The sequence below is a fragment of the Pectinophora gossypiella genome, chromosome 28 (assembly GCF_024362695.1).
Source record: "Pectinophora gossypiella chromosome 28, ilPecGoss1.1, whole genome shotgun sequence".
NCBI lineage: Eukaryota > Metazoa > Arthropoda > Insecta > Lepidoptera > Gelechiidae > Pectinophora > Pectinophora gossypiella.
Genome location: NC_065431.1, coordinates 2,899,700 through 2,920,532, shown reverse-complemented (window position 1 = coordinate 2,920,532; position 20,833 = coordinate 2,899,700). Strand labels below are relative to the sequence as shown.

The following is a 20,833-nucleotide window of genomic DNA, read 5'->3' as shown; positions in this document are numbered from 1 at the left end:
GATTATTTACAATTTTAGATTTTTTCAAATTCAATCACACCTGTAAATACTAGAATTAACAAGTTTATTTAAAGAAATATAAAAGAAAAATAAATAAAAACCTGTTAACTTGATGGGTGTATAGAAATAATCTCAAGCTTAATGAATTAAGAAAAAGTAAGAGTTGTCGTTGACAAGAGGCCATGTTTCGGAAAAAAAAGTGGCTGGCTACTTGTAGTGGGGAAGGGATTGGAAAAGGTGATAAATGTCAAATATTTCAAGGCTGCGCTGTGATGATTCCATTTTTTTCACAAACGTGATAACGATTGCAACAAATAATCATTTTAATACGCCGCAGTAGTGCAGTTGTCGTTCTTTGATGTAATATCGCCGTATCGTCAGCGGCGCAGTGAACCGCTAATCGGAGAGGTTGTAACAACAAAGAAAATTCAGCGTGTTTGAGATGGGTTATTACTGCACCGTGCCACAATGTACGTCGCTTGCCGGCAAGACGAAGAACGTGAAATTCCACCGGTTTCCGCGGGACGTGACCATGGCTGATAAGTGGAACTTAATATTGAAGCGCGGGAAGCCGTATACAAAGTATTCAAAGGTGTGCAGTCTACATTTCACACAAGCAGACTATAATGTGACGACTATGGGTAAGATTAAAGGTACAATGTAATATTTTTGGGTTTTTCCGGGTCTGTTGGATGAGATTGGAGGCGCGCAGTCATGAGTCATAATATACTCGTCATTTAGATATTGTGGTACATTTCTTTTCGACCGTGAACTTGCTCTCTGACATATGTCGTTACGGTCTTATAATTCCCCACAATCGTATTGGAATCTTATACACCAAAAAAATAATGTTTTTAAAAGCACCTAAACAGAGTTTAAACATGTATAAATTATGTATTATTATTGTTAATTTGCAAACAACCTTCCATTGGTAACATTTAAAAAATATATATATTTTTGTTAAGATTGTTGATAACCAAAAATGCAATAGTTTCACCGTTACATAGCTTACATAATAACTAGGTATATTATTCTACTATAGCCTTCCGTTAAATCTTTCCATAAGAATGAGAGATTTTCCAGGATATGTTCTCTTAAAACAATTATAGATGGCGCTGTACAGATTTAACGTGATAATTACCTATTTTCTCTTTGCTCGGGTACCTAATTATTCAAAAATATAATGTAATGACAGAAACATAAAAAAATAATTGTTGCTTGATATTTGGTAAAAACACCTCCACCAACCGGCAGTAGCCACCCTGCTGGTGGAGTATGCTCCATACCCCCTCCGGTTGATTCAGGGGAGGCCTGTGCCCACCAGTGGGACGTATATAGGCTGTTTATGTTATGTATGTTATTTGGATCAGATGTGGTATAGAATTTTGTTGCCGCCTATATTGCTTCTCTTTATTTTGATTAGAATACTAATGGGTGGAAGATGTGTTGTGCTTGGGTGTAATAAGTGTCTTTGTTTATACCAAAAAACAAAGATAAAAGATGCATTATGTGTTATCCATGAAATTAGAGGGTTAAACGACAGCAATTTTCTACAATGCCATCTTAATTTTTTCGGGGAATATAGTAGTCTAGAAAGTTCCTCATTGTGATCATATTATGCTAAATTCCCTTATGGACCCCTTATGGACAGTTTTTTATATTCACTCTTCCCCTATTTCGGTTAGTTTACATGCTTTAACATCCCAATTGGAGCACTTTTTTATTATTTTTTAAACATTCGTCCATGATATGGAACAGGCTAAGGTCATCAGACCATACTGCCTACTCTTAAGGGTAACTTGTTTATGTTTATCATATCATTCATATCTATCATCAGTGTCTCCTTCGTTTTTTTTGAACTAATTGAAAAAGATAACTATAATCTTTTGTTATGCAAACAAATAACCTCGAAATGCAAACTGCTTATGTGCCATTCAAGTTTGTATTACATAAGCAGAATTTTACTAAAATTAACTTTTTTTATTTATGACCATAGACAAAATTTTCAAAGAGTAACATAAACAGCCTATATTATAAGTCCCATTTCTGGGCACAGTTCTTTCATACAAAGTTTTCGAGTTTTAATTATTTATTAAATAAAAATACATAAACAAGTACATTCCATCCAACTACAATTGTAACAACACACATATTATTAAAAACAAAACATAAAAAAGGGATAAAAAGCTATAAATAAAAAATGTCTAAAAAAAAGAAAAGTTTTCTAATTAAAATTAAAAATAAATTACACAATAAAAAACCATGAGTTGAACCAGCTAAGTTTTGAGCCTCTACAGGAAAAGGTAACAACAGGTAATAGAGCCTAACAAAACTGGAAAATGGAGGGAAAAGCCGATAGTAAGTTTTAACTTCCCTATTTACATGTTTTACCTACAATCACAGTTATTTTTACCATGACTAGATATTTCTTGATAATTTCCCTATCAAAAAAAAATAAAAAAATAATTATTTACCAAAAATTATTACGGTCCTCGTGTTTGGACTACTTTTATGCAAATTTACTTGTGTTAGAAGCCCCGCTCTTTTTCAAGCCGCTCTCTTTGATCCAAGAAGATTTGCCTACATTTAACCTTCTAATTTCATGGATAACAGACGTATGCATCTTTTAGCTTTTTGGTATAAATGTTATTACACCCAAACACAACACATCTTCCACCCATTATTGTTCAGATCAAAATAAAGAGAAGCAATATAGGTAGCAACATAATTATATACATATCTGATCTCAATATCAAGCAACAATTATTTTTATATACGCCTCTGCCATTATATATTACATTATATATTTTTGAATTACCTATGACGTATCCAAGCAATGAGTAAATAAATAATTATTACGTTAAATCTGTACAACACCATCTATATATTTTTTAGGGAATGTAGTCTAGAATATTATTCAGATCAAAATAAAGAGAAGCAATATAGGTAGCAACATAATTATTATACATATCTAATCCAAATATCGAGCAACAATTATTTTTATATACACCTCTGCCATTACTTTATATATTTTTGAATTACCTATTTTATGTCCAAGCAATGAGAAAATAGGTAATTATCACGTTAAATCTGTACAACGCCATCTACATATTTTTTAGGGAATGTAGTCTAGAAAGTCCTTCATTCTATGCAGAATCTACGACTGTGGTCCCGATTCCTGCAGACGCATCCTAATTTTAAGTTATACCTGTCATTTTCTTATCCACCGAAAAGGAAAGGGACAGTTGATTGACAATTGTTAATTTTAAAATGAATGAATAACCCGGGCGAAAAAAATAGGCATCTGCCCAGGTTATTGGCCAATATAAAATTCTGGAAGGGATTTTTTAAATTTCTGCATAAAATTGACGTGTGTTCCATAAATTTTATGCCTGTCGATTACCCGTCCCTTTCTTTTTAAGCGGATAAGAAAATGACAGGTATAACTTGGGGGTAAATTTGACATTTGCGCATATAAATGTAAGTGCGCAATGCACATAAATGTCAAAAAACAATATTGCTTTTGAGATAAACTGCTTTGTTATGGCCCTTTTAAACCCCCCTTAAAATAAAATTAAATGGTGGATGGTGTGCATTGGAATCAACCCCAGTAACGCCGCGGATTTATATCGTGGCGCGGACTATATTTAAAATCTGATATAATTGTCTTCATTTTGTAAGAGCAAAGTCTACAGAACCTGCCTTGAGCATCATCCCAACCACCTCGCTCAGGAGCTCCTGCAAATAAACCCTATCATGGAGACGGAAATGGATTAAAGTTTCTGAATCATCTCATTATTGAAGCAGGTCTTCTGCTAATTGCTGAGGATATGTCAGTGGATATGTCTCTCATAAAATCAAGTTCCCCTTCAGCTCATCTGCTCATAGTAACACAAACGGACGCTTACTGATTGCAGATATAACTCAAAGAAAAAAAACAATTGCAATAAAGCAGAAAGAGATTTGGTTTACCGCGATATAATTGCATTCCAAACAGCCGAAGTTGCGGGCAACAGCGTATTATAAATTATATAGAAATACCAACAGATGGAACAGGGTTAGAGATCAAATCATACTCCACGATTATTATAATTCAATTGAACTTGATAAACTCTACACAGAAGCATTAAATTGTATGAAGACTACAGTTCAAAGCTAAATGCTTGGGCGAAACCCCTCATGCTGGCTAAATTTCTACATGTAAGGGTACCCTTTCACCCTTACATGTAGAAATATAAAAGGAAATGGACGGATGATTGTCAACTGTTAATTTTAAAATGAATGAATAACCCGGGCGAATAAAATAGGCATCTCGCTGATATCCAACACGTATGACGTGTGCTGCAACTTAATTCTGTCTGGTTATCGGCCAATTTTCAATTTTGGAAGGGGTTTTTAAATTACTGCCTAAATTGACGTGTTTGATAAATTTTATGCCTGTCGATTAAGTCTCTTTCTTTTTCAGCGGATAAGAAAATGACAGGTGTAACTAAAGATACAATTAGGTGGTGTGTACAGTAGTCATGAGCAATATAATGTACCCACTTTAGGACTCTGTCGCACTAACATATTTGACATTTAGTGAGACTTACAGTTCAATTTGTCAAAAAATTTAATGTGACATGGTACCAAAGTGTATACATATTAATGCTCGTGACCGTACAGTCATCATCATTATTTTATTTATTTATTTGTACACAATAAAACAGACACAAGGGACATACAAAGAAAACAGATAGTACAGGTAAGCTTATCTCTAAACAAAGAGATTTCTTCCAGCTAGTCAGCTGAAAGAGATATTTAATATATAATATTATATAGATAGACATACATACGCGAACAAATTATTTAGAAATTACTTATACTAATATAAAATAAAATATAAACTTGAGGAGCTCGGTGGCGCAGCGGTAAACGCGCTCGGTCTGCGATTGTTGAAGTTAAGCAACTTTCGCAAAGACCGGTCATAGGATGGGTGACCACAAAAAAAAGTTTTCATCTCTAACTCCTCCGTGCCTCGGAAGGCACGTTAAGCCGTTGGTCCCGGTTGCATTAGCAGTCGTTAATAACCACCAATCCGCACTGGGCCCACGTGGTGGTTTAAGGCCCGATCTCCCTATCCATCCATAGGGAAGGCCCGTGCCCCAGCAGTGGGGACGTTAATGGGCTGGTGATGATGATGATGACTTATTTTTAAAACAAAAAAGTTTCATGGATATTTATATTTAGTACTGAACTTTGTTTCAATTATCTGTTATGTTATAAATAATAAGGTTGCCATGTCTGTACCCCCAAAGGGGTCTTCTTCTATCGTGTGGGTTGTGAGGTGGATTACCAACCTCATCAACCCTGGTGTCAGGGTTATTATTGAGCCGCCAAAGGCTCCTGACATGACTCATGTAACGACTACTTTCTTACATCAGTAAGTACTAACCGGGACCAATGGCTTAACGTGCCTTCCGAAGCACGGATCATCTTACTTTCGGACAATCAGGTGATCAGCCTGTGATGTCCTAACCAAACTAGGGATCTCAAAGTGATTTTTGTGATTAGTCCCCACCGGGCTTCAAACCCGGAACCTCCGGATCGTGAGCACAACGCTCAACCACTGGACCACGGAGGCTGTTAGGGGTACCCAAATGGGCAGGCAGAGGTGTATAATGAACTAGCTTTTGCCCGCGGCTTCCCTCGCGTTAATTTCGGTGCAACACGGTTCCCCTTTCGTAATGTACCAATTTTTAGCTTCCTACCTTGAAAACTGCGAAAAGTCCCATTAAAGTTTCACCCTCTTTATAAAGGCAGATTAAAAAAAAAATATGCACGATTTTTTTTGTTAGTTACAAATAGTCGGCATACCAACTTTGAAAATTGTGGAATGCTCCATTACTCCATACGAAGTTCCACCCCACGTTTTAGGGAAGTGGGTGGTTAGAATGAGACAAAAAGTTACATTGAAATAGCTTTGTTCTCCAAGTGCGAATAGTTCCGTCATATTTATTTAAAACACTTTTTTAAATATTTATTTTTAAAGATTAAGACGTTTATTTAAAAGCCGAATGAAAATCGCTCATTCGTTACAATAATACAAACCAATTCGGAAATAAAACATAACATTATGTCTTTAGAATCAAGGTATAAATTCTCTTAAATACGTTTGAATATGCGTTTTCCTCAAGTAAGAGTCACCACTGGTTTTCCGTTCTTATGTGGGGGGTTCCCCTTTTTATTTGTTTGCTTTTATTTTTAACACTAACAGAAACATTTTGTATTATTTCTAAAGAACGTCTAGGGCCCTGTGCCGAGGTTTTTCTTGCAGCTTCTTTTCCCCGGCTGTACAGGTTGTGAGAAGCTGCAGTAGTTTTGGGCGGATGAGACGTTCGTTGCTCTCTTTGACCAACGGTAATTTGTACGGAACCCTTCAAATTCAAAAATATTTTTATTCAATAGGTAACATAGTTACACTTTGAATCGTCAATTTTTACATAACGAACGTCTCATCCGCCTAAAACTACTGCAGCTTCTCACAACCTGTATAGCCGGGGAAAAGAAGCTGCAAGAAAAACCTCGGCACAGCGCCCTAAACGTTCTTTAAAAAAAATAAAAATAAACATAAAATATTGTCTTCGTGCGCGGGCCCGATTCGCACTTGACTGGTATTTTTAAAATATTATTTGTTTTGGAGGTCTAAATATTTCAAGACAAAACAATGGGTGTTAGGTCCTATCCACATTCTATAGTGCATTGAATAGATGCTATGTTATGAGGAAAAAATATTAACAAAAACACCATAGATTCAGATCTGAATTGAAATATTTGGATAAACGCTTATTTTTCCAAACATGTCGTGAAAACCGACTGTGTTTTCTAAACCACCTTTTTTTTTTTGGTTTTCCCCGATGGGTGAGGCAAAGGGAACTATGCCCATACAGCCATGTCTGACGTATTTTTTTTCTTGATGATTAATGAAATGATGAAAGGTGATGATGATGAAACCTAAGCCCCCACCCTCGGAGTAGGAGTCTACTCCGAACCCCAAACGAATTAACTCAAAAGTCCGCATAAACTTTTGAGTTATGAAGCGGCTTCCTGGCACGAAGCGAAAATAGGCAGATACACTTTGTTTATTGAATACTCCAATATAATAACACTCGCGAATGTCTTCCGACTAACTTAATGCGATCATTAACCACAAAACACCACTTCGTATTAATTATTTAGATTATTCAATGAAGAAAGCAACTGTCCCGTTCCCGTTTCCCGCCAAAAAGCCGCTTGCTAAACAAACGGGGAGCGCGTTCGAACCCCGACACCCGATTTGCAAAAAAACATCCGTAACCCAATCCGAACGGCCTCCGTGGTCCAGTGGTTGAGCGTTGGGCTCACAATCCGGAGGCCCCGGATTCGAATCCCGGTGGGGACATATCACAAAAATCACTTTGTGATCCCTAGTTTGGTTAGGACATTACAGGCTGATCACCTGATTGTCCAAAAAGTAAGATGATCCGTGCTTCGGAAGGCACGTTAAGCCGTTGGTCCCGGTTACTACTTACTAATGTAAGTAAGTAATCGTTACATGAGCCATGTCAGGGGCCTTTGGCGGCTCAATAATAACCCTAACACCAGGGTTGATGAGGTTGGTAATCCACCTCACAACCCAAACGATAGAAGAAGAAGACCGAATCCGAAATAAAAGTTTCGGATAAAATCGGATAAGGGCGGGGCTTAATTGAGACACGTTATGACAAGTTGTTTTGATCGACTGGTCACTGCCAGTGCCGACACACAAGCCGCGCGCATTGTTTGTTTTTTTCTTCTTTTGTCGTCATAACATAAATGTATATAACTTGTCGTTATAACTTTTGATCAATTACTTATTTTTTTTCTATCTGTAACCGAAATTATCCGAAACTAACGGATAATCCGAAATACCAAACCTCTGTGGTTTAACGGCATCATTCAAACCATGTATTTAGATTAAGGATATAAAGAAAATAAATAAAAAAATAATTTATTATCCGTATCCGTAACCGTATCCGGTATAATAATAATTCTTAAATCCGTATCCGAAATGTCATATCTATAACATCTCTCATCAATTTAAGAGCCACGCTCTTGTCGGTGTAGCATTATCCATTCCAGTCTATTAAAGGCCAATTCCTTGACTTCTATAAGACACGACGTTAACCTGAACATCCCTGGTCTGACGCGCTCAGAATAGTCAATAGACTATGGCTTTGAAATATCAAAGCCGGAGGCGGCGGCGGGAGGCGGAGCCAGAGGCGGAGGACAGGACTCCTAGTATGGCTTTGAAATATCAAATATATATATATATATATTGTCCTGTCCTCCACCTCTGAATAGTACTGACAGTTACTGCTGCTCTCTGTCAGCTTCCAGGTTACAGTCCCTGTGACTTGCCTCTTCCAGTGATAATTTATATATTTTTTTTTGTTTATTTAAAAGCATATCTATATAATTCCAGGGCAATGGAAAACGCTGAGCAAGGACGCCGTCCCTTCCCAGAACCTCCCCAAGCTGAACCCTGACGGCACAGTCATGGTGATCAGGAAGAGCCGCACCGTCAAATACAGGGAAGGCAGGAAGGATAGCACCGGGTAAGTCATTTCTTTTATATTTGAAAGAAAGAAAGAAAGAAAATAATGAAAGCACATAATAACGGGTTCTTGCCGCGTTTAAATGGGGATATGAGACTCCCGATATTTCGACACTGTTGCAAGTGCCATGATCACGGGCTGACCCATATCCCCATTTAAACGCGGTAAGAACCCGTTATTATGTGCTTTAATTATGATAATGGTGCTAATTCCTGTAAATACCATCTAATTTTATTTTAAGTTATATCTGTCATTTTCTTATCCGCCGAAAAGGAAAGGGACGGGTAATCGACAAGCATAAAATTTATGGAACACACGTCAATTTTAAGCACAAATCTAAACCAACCGTCTAAAAATTTTACATCCGTCAATAACCCGACACAGTTAAGTAGACAGCACGTCAAACGGATTGCATACCAGCGACGTACCTTTTGATTCGCCCGGGTTATTCGTTCATTTACTCATTCTTCCTAAAATTAAGAGCTGTGAATCATCCATCCCTTTCCTTTTTGACGGATATGAAAATGACGGATATAACTTAAAATTAGGCGGTGTCTGCAGGAATCGGGGCCAATAACCGCGTAAACTTAAAACAATGAAGAAAGAAAATAATTTATTTTAGAAATAAGTAGGTGGTACACAGAATAGAATAGTGAACAAAATAATGAATTAAACCTTATCTCTAAAAAGGGACGCCAGCTCAGCAAGATGGTGTGACACTCCGACGTCGAGGGAGTGCCACAACGCTGATTTTCAGCTTTATTTTCTTTTATTTGGATAAAAGGCTTTCGTCACTAACCGACTATGTCAGCCCTGGGGGGTGAAAATGGCCACACCGAAGCAATTCATCTAAGAAAGCAATATTGCTATTTGAAATTTGTTTGCATTGCGCACTTACTTTTATATATGATGCTGTTGTTACAATAATCTTATTCTTTAAGTTTTATAAGCTTATTTATAATATAATATAATTTAACACTGAGGAGCTCGGGGGCACAGCGGTTAACGCGCTCGGTTTGCGATTGTTGAAGTTAAGCAACTTTCGCAAAGGCCGGTCATAGGATGGGTGACCACAAAAAAAAAAGAATTCATCTCGAGCTCCTCCGTGCTTCGGAAGGCACGTTAAGCCGTTGGTCCCGGCTGCATTAGCAGTCGTTAATAACCACCAATCCGCACTGGGCCCGCGTGGTGGTTTTAGGCCCGATCTCCCTATCCATCCATAGGGAAGGCCCGTGCCCCAGCAGTGGGTATGTTAATGGGTTGGTGATGATGATGATGATGATGGATAATTTAATACAAAATTTCGACTCTGGTTCTGATAATAACGTATTTACACATCCAACTTGACTTAAGTCTACACTAAGTTACATATAAACAAATATAAGTTTGAAATCTAAAACACGATTACGGAAAAATCACGCTCTAAAAAGTGTGAAACAAGAAAATATTCTCTTTTATTCTCCGAAATTCTTCCGAATAGTGATGGTTAGGAGATGGTGGTGTGGTTAGCAAACTCTTGGGACACTCGGAAGCAACATAACAGGTTTCAAAGTGTATTTTACATATTAGTACTAGTGACCATACATAGCATTTGACTATTTGTTTTTAATTTATAACATAACATAAATACTTTATTGGACAAACAGGAAAAAACAAAATACAAAACAAAAGAGAAATAGAATGAGTACAATAGGCGGCCTTATTGCTAAGTAGCAATCTCTTCCAGGCAACCTTTAAGTATAGGAGATATTTAATATTATGTGATAGAGTGGGATAGTGCAGCATGGGAACACTTGTACGTATAAAAATAAATACAAATATACATACACTTACGAGTACATAAACTACATAATAATAATACACATATAATTGTTTTAATAAATTAATATCACTACTTAAACTACTACATATACTATGGAAGAAAAGGAGAAGATATATTATGAAGATGAAGAGGAAACAGAAGTAAGGAAATGCGCCTTGAATTGCCTTTTAAATGACTCCAATCTAAATATATAAAAGGAGAAACTGACTGACTGGCATATCAACGCACAGCCTAAACGGCTAAACGTAGGCACTTGAAATTTGGAAGGGACGTAGCTTAGGTACCGTAGAGGTGCACTAAGAAAGGAATTCCCGGAATTCCCACGGGAACGGAAATTAGCGGGAAAATCCTTTTGTATGAAAAATCTAAACCGCTTAAGTTAGACGCTTGAAATTTGGCATGAAGGTACCTTAGTTAACTTAAAGCTTAGTTGCAACAGATATTTCAAAAATTCCCACGGAAACGGGAGTTAGCGGGAAGAAACATTTGTATGAAAAAATCCTGCATAAGTTAGATGCTTGAAATTTGATATGCACTCCCTCACACACAAAGATCTCTCTTTTATAACACGCCACGCCGACGAAGTCGCGGGCAAAAGCTAGTAACTTATGATTATTTTAAGCTTAAAAGGAAAACTCATTAACAAACACGTATTCTTAAAGCTACTTATAGGTACCTAAACTTTATGTAGGTAACAAACACTACAGATAATTTATTGAATGAAACAGTAATGTTGGCTTTATGAATCATTGTTGTGTGTTACGTAAGAATATGCCTATACTTAGCATATTGCATTATGGTTAAAACAAATAAATAAATGTTATGTACCTACTTATGCTGACTCCCTAATTATGTGGCCGCTTACTATGGGTCTCGTGAGGAGGCTCGGTGTCGCTCAGCGGGCAATGGAGAGAGCTATGCTCGGTATTTCCCTGCTGGATCGAATCAGAAATGAGGAGATCCGCAGGAGAACTAAAGTCACCGACATAGCTCGGAGAATTGCAAAGCTGAAGTGGCAGTGGGAAGGACACATAGCGAGGAGAACTGATGGCCGCTGGGGCGGAAAGGTTCTGGAGTGGCGACCACGTGTCGGACGACGCTCAGTGGGTAGGCCCGCTACAAGGTGGACCGACGATCTGGTAAAGGTCGCGGGAAGCCGCTGGATGCGGGCAGCGCAGGACCGATCGTCGTGGAGATCCTTGGGGGAGGCCTATGCCCAGCAGTGGGCGTCGTACGGCTGATGATGATGACCTACTTATGCTGACTCCAGTACATAATCCCGTTTTTCACAGGGTCCGCTTACCTAACCTAAAGATTTGACAGGTCCAGTTTTTTACAGAAGCGACTGCCTGTCTCACCTTCGAACCCGCGAAGGGAAAACCAGCCCAATACAGGATAGGTCACATAACTGCGAAATGCATTTCTCGGGAATTCAGGTTTCTTCACGATGTTTTCCTTTACCGCTGAGCACGTGATAATCGTTTGTGATCCAAACATGAATTCGAAAACAAATTTGACGATCATTGGTTTAGGCCTGTGCTGGATTTGAACCTGCGACCTCCAAGTGAGAGGCAAGCGGTCTATCAACTGGGCTACTACGGCTCTCATACGGCAGGGTTGCACATAAACACAACATAAAAAAAAACAATTATAAAGCGACAAGGGAAGCAAAATGGTCGGCCTTATTGCTTGTTAAAAAGGCACCTGATAACATATTTTTTTTATTGATTGTTTCAGTGACAAGATCGACAAGTGGTCGGCGCCTATCCAACCAATTCTGCAGACTACCAATCCTGAAGCTAGTCCATCAGATGCTCATGATCCTAACGTAAGTCCTCATTACACATGTTTAATTATACAGGGTGTTAGTGACATCGTAACGAATACTGAGGGGGTTGATTCAGACCATGATTCTGAGTTAAAATCAAGTGGAATTTTCCATCGCAAAATTCATGTTTTTTTTAGTTTTTTAAAATTATTTTCAATTCTATACTTTTTCGATGGGAAATTCCACTTGATATTAACTCAGAATAAACAGATGAATCATCCCTCTCAGTATTCGTTACGATGACACTTACACCCCGTAAAAGTACATACGGTAACCATATAAGTAGGTATGGGTGTTAGTGACACCGTAACGAATACTGAGGGGGATGGTTCAGACCATGATTCTGAGTTGATATCAAGTGGAATTTCGTGTCAAAAAATTCATGAAATTTATTCTTTTCTTTTTAATTATTTTCCAATCCATACTTTTGCGACGGAAATTTCTACTTGATATCAACTCAGAATCATGGCCTGAACCACCCTGTATTATTGTTTATATTTAAAGTTTCACGGCGCATTGGCGCCTCTGTACTGTAGTCGTGAAATGTAAATAAATAAATAATAAATAAATTACCATTACCAATTAATTACCATTTTCTCAGCAAATAGAAATTATCATTATCATTTCAAATTCAAAAATCTTTATTCAGTAGGTTCCGGGTTGGAATCCTGGTGGGGACATATCACACAAATCACTTTGTGATCCCTAGTTTGGTTAGGACTTTACAGACTGATAACGTGATTGTCCGAAAGTAAGATGATCTGTGCTTTGGAAGGTACGTTAAGCCGTTGGTCCCGGTTACTACGGTTGCAAAGGAAAATTCCACTTGATAATCAACTCAGAAATCATCGTTTGAATCATCCCTCAAAGTTTTCGTTACGTAATTATGAAATTCTGGTTACTAAATAAAGGTAGACCTGAAACTAACGTAAAACATTTTCTTTTTTTCTATTTGACTTAATTTTAAATTTTAATCAAGAAAAACGTAATAATAAGTCCGACATTTTGTCAACTTTTTCTATGACGTCACAGGGTACTTTTTCATACAAATTCCATAGTAATTTCATGTTTTGACGTTTAGTAAAAAGTAACTGTTTTGCCTAGTTGGAAACTAGCCGTTTTGCGTATCTTTTCCGTGAAATGAATCTTCTATGAGCCTATTTATATATATACAGGAAAAACTAGGATTTAATATATTGTTAATTTCTTACATTATTGTTAGTGGGTAACAGTGATATCATAACTTGACTATAGTATACACCTACCCACTCCCCGCCAACTATGTTATAGAGTGGTATTAGTAAACGATCCGGAGCTCCCGGGTTCGAATCCCGTTGGGGACAAATCACTTTGTGTACCCTAGTTTGGTTAGGACATTGCAGGCTGATCACCTGATTGTCCAGAAGTAAGGTGATCCGTGCTTCGGAAGGCACGTTAAGCCGTTGGTCCCGGTTACAACTTACTGATGTAAGTACGTAGTCGTTACCGAGTCACGTCTGGGGCCTTTGGCGGCTCAATAATAACCCTGACACCAGGGTAGATGAGGTTGGTCATCCACCTCACAATCCACACGATAGGAGAAGATCGTAGTGTTGCGGGTTTGAATCCCGGCTCGCCTGCCCTGTGACTCGCCTCTTCCGTCCTGCACTGCCGTACCGATGGCTCCCATCGCCGCCTATACAACCGTTGAGGTCTTCACCCGTATCCCTGGGCAAGGGTTCTACGTTATACCCCGTAGGGTATAACATTGTTTAGGCTAGTTTCCAACTAGGCAAATCAGTTACTTTTTACTAAACGTCAAAACACGAAATTACTATGGAATTTGTATGAAAAATACACTGACGTCATAGAAAAAAGTGACAAAATGTCAGACTTATTATTACGGTTTTCTTGATTTAAAATCAAAATTAAGTCAAACAGAAAAAGAAAATGTTTTTCGTTAGTTTTAGATGTGTCTTTATTTAGTAATCGGAATTTAATATCTGTTATTATTTTGGGGAGCGTTGCCTGGAAACACCCTCATTTTATTATCTCTTGATGATTAACTCCATTTACGATTAATTGCAGACTGCCTACCGCCTTCAGGCGCTGAGCGCGATCGCCAGCGCTCTGCCGCCCCAAATGCCGACACAGCCGATCAGCATCAGTCTAAGTCAGTCGATAAAGCCCAAAAAGCAGGACGCCTTCATGCAAACAGACCCTGTCCAAACGGAAGAGGGTGACAACCAGCCCAACAATAGTTACAGCGAGACATCAGACAACTCGTTCAACTCTGAACAGATGGACTATTCCAAAGACCCCTACACGGCATACCAAAAAGAGAAGGAGTACATAGAAAGTGACAGAAAATACGAATCGCCAAAGGACTACACGAAACAAGACGATTATATGCCACAGACAAACGAAGAATACAACAAGGAAGCTGAGAAATACGCTTTAGAACGCAAATCGCACAATGGCTACGAGAAACAAGTCATAGATTACGAAAAACCGGTTATGGATTACCAAAAACAGGATTACCAGAAACCTGATTATCAAAAACAAGATTACCAGAAACCTGATTACCAGAAACAAGATTACCAGAAACCTGATTACCAGAAACAGGATTACCAGAAACAGGATTACCAAAAACAAGATTACCAGAAACCCGATTACCAGAAACCTGATTACCAGAAGGTTTTAGAGAATGGTTACCAGAAAATGCCGGATGTGTACGCGGGGTTTGAAAAAGATTACCAAAGGAATGATTATATCGGCTACCAATATACGGATAGTGTGGAATTGTTGCGGAATCAACAACACAACTTGGAAATGCTTCAACAGCAACACAGAGTTACGGAAAATCAGAATTTTTTCAACGAAAACCATATTAAGCAGGAGATCGATATGAATAGTGAGGAGGAGAAGTTTATGTATGAGAGGGCTAAGGATCAGTTAGGTAAGTGTTTTGTTGTCTATATTTTCTATGTGATTTTTATCTAAATATATAAAAGGAGAAACTGACTGATTCACCGACTGACATATCAACGCACAGCCTAAACGGCTAAACGTAGGCACTTGAAATTTGGAAGGGACGTAGCTTAGGTACCGTAGAGGTGCACTAAGAAAGGAATTCCCGAAATTCCCACGGCAACGGGAATTAGCGGAAAAATCCTTTTGTATGAAAAATCTAAACCACTTAAGTTAGACGCTTGAAATTTGCCAAGCAGGTACCTTAGTAAACTTAAAGCTTAGTTGCAACAGGATATTGAAAAATTCCCATGGGAATGGAAGTTAGCGGGAAAAAAATGTTGTATGAAAAAATCTAAACTGCATAAGTTAGATGCTTGAAATTTGACATGCACTCCCACACACACAAAGATCTCTCTTTTATAACACGCCAGGCGGACGAAGTCGCGGGTACAAGCTAGTGATATATAATTTCGCTTTACTTTTGGAATGCGTCGTGCCTGTTCGGCGGCGCGGCGATCGAATGGGAAAAAAATATATTTATAAGTACTAGTATGTACTATTACTAGTATCAGAAACGAGGATATCCGCAGGAGAACTAAAGTCACCCACATAGCTCGGAGAATTGCCACGCTGAAGTGGCAGTGGGCAGGACTCATAGCGAGGAGAACCGATGGCCGCTGGGGCGGAAGGGTTCTCGAATGACCACGTGTCGGACGACGCTCAGGGGGTAGGCCCGCTACAAGGTGGACCGACGATCTGGTGAAGGTCGCGGGAAGCCGCTGGATGCGGGCAGCGCAGGACCGATCGTCGTGGAGATCCTTGGGGGAGGCCTATGCCCAGCAGTGGGCGTCGTACGGCTGATAATGATGGTACTAGTAATAACCAAACTACTTTACCGACCGAGCTAGAATCGGGGTGCGGCGCGCGCGATAAATAGGTACTAACACAAACAGACTACACACAATACACATTCATGGAATTCGTATTTTTGTTTATATTACTACATTTACTTACTGTTTATACAATACAATACAAAAACTTTTTATTGTACTTAAATCACATAAAAAAAATAAAAATAGTATTAGTAGTTTATACCTACATTAATATTGTTTATGTACATTCTAATTATATTAAAGTAATTGGGTAATATATTATAATTTATATACACCATTAACACATATTTATGGAACACAATGTTCGTGCGTCACCCAACAGGGTCCACGTGACACCAGTGTCGTGGTTCGCGCCGCGACTTGTGCTGAGTGAGGCCCTTTTATCTCAGGACGTCCACCACCACCTTATGATCATTTCGACAAACTTCCGTCTTGCTTTTTTGTAATTGTTTTAGTGGAAATTTGATATGATTTTTTTGTCTTTTTTTTGTGTGTGGCGCCCTTTTATAATAAACTATTTCTGTTCTATATGTCCCCACCGGGATACGAACCCGGGACCCCAGATAGAGGCGGATAGAGGAATGTTAAAAATAAACTTAAGTCGCACTACTTGTCCAATCAACTAGGTTGTAATTAATTCCAAAAACTAACCTTAGAATAAGATCCTTTGTTTTATTTTTTATATTTTCATATTATTATGCCTATGTTATTTAAGTGCTTAGTTTAGTACACGACTCCCTAGCACAGATAAATCTTAATGGTTTGCGTGCTGGTGAACGTTATTATAATGTAAAAAAAAATATTCGCATCATCATCATCAGCCCATTAACGTCCCCACTGCTGGGGCACGGGCCTTCCCTATGGATGGATAGGGAGATCGGGCCTTAAACCATCACGCGGGCTCAGTGCGGATTGATGGTTATTAACGACTGCTAATGCAGCTGGGACCAACGGCTTAACGTGCCTTCCGAAGCACGGAGGAGCTCGGGATGAAAACTTTTTTTTTTTGTGGTCACCCATCCTATGACCGGCCTTTGCGAAAGTTAAAAAAAAAATATTTGCATAATAAATTAAAAAAAAGGCCCTTGTATGTTATTAACAGTGCTATATTTTGTGTCGCCAGACGCGAGCGTAATGTACACCGGACACAGGACTGTGGCGCAGCAGCAGCGCCTCCTAGAGCACCTACAGCATCAGGTCAAACAGGAACCGGAGTCTGGAGGTACTTTATTTTTATTTCTTCTCTACATACATACATACATAAACTCACGCCCGTAATCCCTAATGGGGTGGGCAGAGCCACAAGTAATCAAAGACAACTTGCAGCCACTGTTGATACGAAGTCCTAAGCTGGATAAGATGAACCTCCTCTCCTCTCTACATACGTACATAAACAGCCTATATACGTCCCACCGCTGGGCACAGGCCTCCCCTCAATCAACCGGAGGGGGTATGGAGCATACTCCACCACGCTGCTCGAATGCGGGTTGGTGGAGGTGTTTTTACGGCTAATAGCCGGGACCAACGGCTTAACGTGCTCTCCGAAGCACAGAATCATCTTTCTTTTTCGGACAATCAGGTGATTCAAGCCTGAAAAGTCATAGTTTAGACTTGAGTCCGTTGTTTTTATTTTTAAAATTTTAATTTATATGTTCCAATTTTGAAATTTGACGCCGAAGTTCTTTCGTCTGATTCAAATATTTGTTCTCACTGAATAAAATAAAAATATAAAAAAAAAGTCTGATTAAATATTTATTTTTCTATGCTAATAATAATTTGCAATAAAATTAAACCTAGAAATTAAACGAAACCCACGTACCCGAGAAATGCATTTTCGGAGGTATGTGACCTAACCTGTATTGGGCTGGTTGGAAGGTCAGACAGGCAGTCGCTTTTGTAAAAAACCGGACAATGTGAAATCGTCAGGTTAGGAAAGCGGACCCTGTGAAAAACGGGATAATGCTAGGGGGATGATGAATATTTTTTTATTCGTATGCTTTGTTTTAGCGTGTGACAACGTGATGCAGCCACAAGGCAGCCCGTACTACGCTGCTAATGGCCACACTAACCCTCCTGGTAAGTTTGTACTTTTTTTGCTCTCAAACGTGCGATCGGTCTGCCATAAGCAGTTTTTTGCTAAGCAGTAATGGCGTGTAAGTAGGGTTGCCATACGTCCGGGTTTCCCCGGATTTGTCCTAGTTTAGAGAGCATCCGGGGAAGCTTTTGCCCGCGACTTCGTCCGCGTGGCGTGTTATAAAAGAGAGATCTTTGTTAAATTTCAAGCATCTAATTTATGCAGTTTAGATTTTTTCATACAAATGTTTTTTCCCGCTAACTCCCGTTCCCGTGGGAATTTCGCAATATCCTGTTGCAACTAAGCTTTAAGTTTACTATGGTACCTGCATGCCAAATTTCAAGCGTCTAACTTAAGCGGTTTAGATTTTTCATACAAAAGGATTTTCCCGCTTATTCCCGTTCCCGTGGGAATTCCGGGAATTCCTTTCTTAGTGCACCTCTACGGTACCTACGCTACGTCCCTTCCAAATTTCAAGTGCCTACGTTTAGCCGTTTAGGCTGTGCGTTGATATGTCAGTCGGTGAATCAGTCAGTTTCTCCTTTTATATATTTAGATTAGATGTTTAATATTTTAATAACGTTTTGGTTTCTTATTTCAAGAATTAAAAATGCTGATTTATATAAACAATTTGTAACAAATTGTAATATGATTCTGTATTGTTATAATAATGAATGAATAACAAAGGTGATTTATGTCATTTTTATTACATTGAATATGTTTAAAAGATGTTGACACGTCCTGCTTTCGGACTATAAAATCCGGGGTTTTCCGGCGTCTTGTCCTGTTTTCCAAATTTTAGAGATGGCAACCCTACGTAAGGCGTACCCACCCATTGTTTGGATGCCTGCATATTACTGTAGACTTGGACGTCATGGGGTGGGGGCGCCAGTGGTCCAGTGGTTGAGCGTTGGGCTCACGATCCGGAGGCCCCGGATTCGAATCCCGGCGGGGACATATCACAAAAATCACATTGTGATCCCTAGTTTGGTTAGGACATTACATGCTGATCACCTGATTGTCCGAAAGTAAGATGATCCGTGGTTCGGAAGGCACGTTAAGCCGTTGGTCCCGGTTACTACTTACTGATGTAAATGGGTAATCGTTACATGAGCCATGTCAGGGGCCTTTGGCGGCTCAATAACAACCCTACGACACCAGGGTTGATGAGGTTGGTCATTCACCTCACAACCAACACGATAGACGACGATGGCAGCGAACGTCTCATCCGCCTAAAACTACTGCAGCTTCTCACAATCTGTATAGCCGGGGAAAAGAAGCTGCAAGAAAAACTGCGCTAGCTGGTGAGGTGTGGGTGTGTATACAATAAACCTCTGCCTAACCCTTCGGGGATTCAGGCGTGATGTTATGTTAATATTATTTTATTTCAGGCGGTTACTACGACCAGCTGTCACGACCGGGCCCAGAGTTGCTGATAGCGAAACAAAACGCACTCGCGGCGCATACGCAACTATGTGAGTACAGATTTTATTTATAATGTAGCTTCACGCCTTGTACTCCCTCATGGGTCACCAGACGTGTAGGTAATACCCACTCCTCGCTATGTTTAAGTCGCATGTAATATAGTTTTTTCTTTGTTTTTTTTTTTATGTTTTATCCTTAGCCGATATGAAAGTAAAGTTGTCCGAATCAAAGTATGTTTTACTTCTTTTTTTTTGCTGCTGTAGTTTTAGGCGGATGAGACGTTGGTTATGTAGAAAAAAGAAAAATGACGATTGAAAGTGTAACTGTGTTACCCACTGAATAAAGATATTTTAGAATTTGAATTTTGATGAATCGAAAACAAGGTAGATTAATATAATCGGGTAGTGTCCTAGGTAAATATATATTATGAAATTCTGATTAAACACAGTTCTGAAATTGACAAAAATGTTTTCTTTTTTTTTAAATTAATTTTCTTTTTTCTATTCAACTAATAGCGACATTTTATCACGTCTTGCTATGGCGTCACAGGTTGCTTTTCCTTACAAATTCCATAGTAATTTCGTGTTTTGACGTTTAGTAAAAAGTAACTGATTTGACTAGTTGGAAACTGGCCTATTATATTAAATACATTGACCAAATTGGAGATGTCCTTAGAAAACGTTCAGTAAGATGTACTCCGAACCGGCGTGCGTGTATGAAACGATTGATGAATGTGGAGGAAGCAAGAGAAGTGTGTCAGGATCGAAGCAAATGGAAATTCATAGTCTCTGCTTACCCCGGTGGGAAATAGGCGTGAGTTTATGTATGTATGTATGTTTAATTAAGAACAAGTCCATCAATCTTCTATCGTGTGGACTGTGAGGTGGAATACCAACCCCATCAATCCTGGTGTCAGGTCTATTGAGCCGCCAAAGGCCCCTGACATGGCTCATGTAACGACTACTTACATCAGTAAGTAGTAACCGGGACCAACGGCTTAACGTGCCTTCCTTAAGCACGGACCATCTTACTTTCGGACAATCAGGTGATCAGCCTGTAATGTCCTAACCAAACTAGGGATCACAAAGAGTCAGTCAATGATATAAAGGACACTACCACCATCGTTGACCAGTTCATACACTCAATTATTTGTATTTCTCGTGTAAGTTGTTTTTATTGTAATTAAAACACATAATAACGGGTTCTTACCGCGTTTAAATGGGG

The 20,833-nt window shown here is 38.9% G+C and overlaps 1 protein-coding gene across 4 annotated transcripts in view; it reads left to right on the top strand.

The window, feature by feature from the left end:
• Window positions 1-20,833, top strand: part of LOC126379179 (putative mediator of RNA polymerase II transcription subunit 26) — a 253,823-nt gene that overhangs the window by 11,156 nt on the left and 221,834 nt on the right. For 2 of the 4 annotated variants that reach the window (XR_007568276.1, XM_050027852.1), the window contains exons 1-7: window positions 168-653; window positions 8,483-8,615; window positions 12,175-12,265; window positions 14,333-15,203; window positions 17,234-17,332; window positions 18,118-18,186; window positions 19,576-19,659. Coding sequence is in view for 3 of the 4 variants with exons in the window: in XM_050027852.1 (XP_049883809.1) it covers window positions 443-653; window positions 8,483-8,615; window positions 12,175-12,265; window positions 14,333-15,203; window positions 17,234-17,332; window positions 18,118-18,186; window positions 19,576-19,659 (1,558 nt within the window). In the remaining variant the exon portion in view is untranslated. Of the gene's footprint in view, window positions 1-167; window positions 654-8,482; window positions 8,616-12,174; window positions 12,266-14,332; window positions 15,204-17,233; window positions 17,333-18,117; window positions 18,187-19,575; window positions 19,660-20,833 lie in introns of those variants that run through there. The other 2 variants (XM_050027853.1, XM_050027854.1) reach the window with 2 other exon arrangements.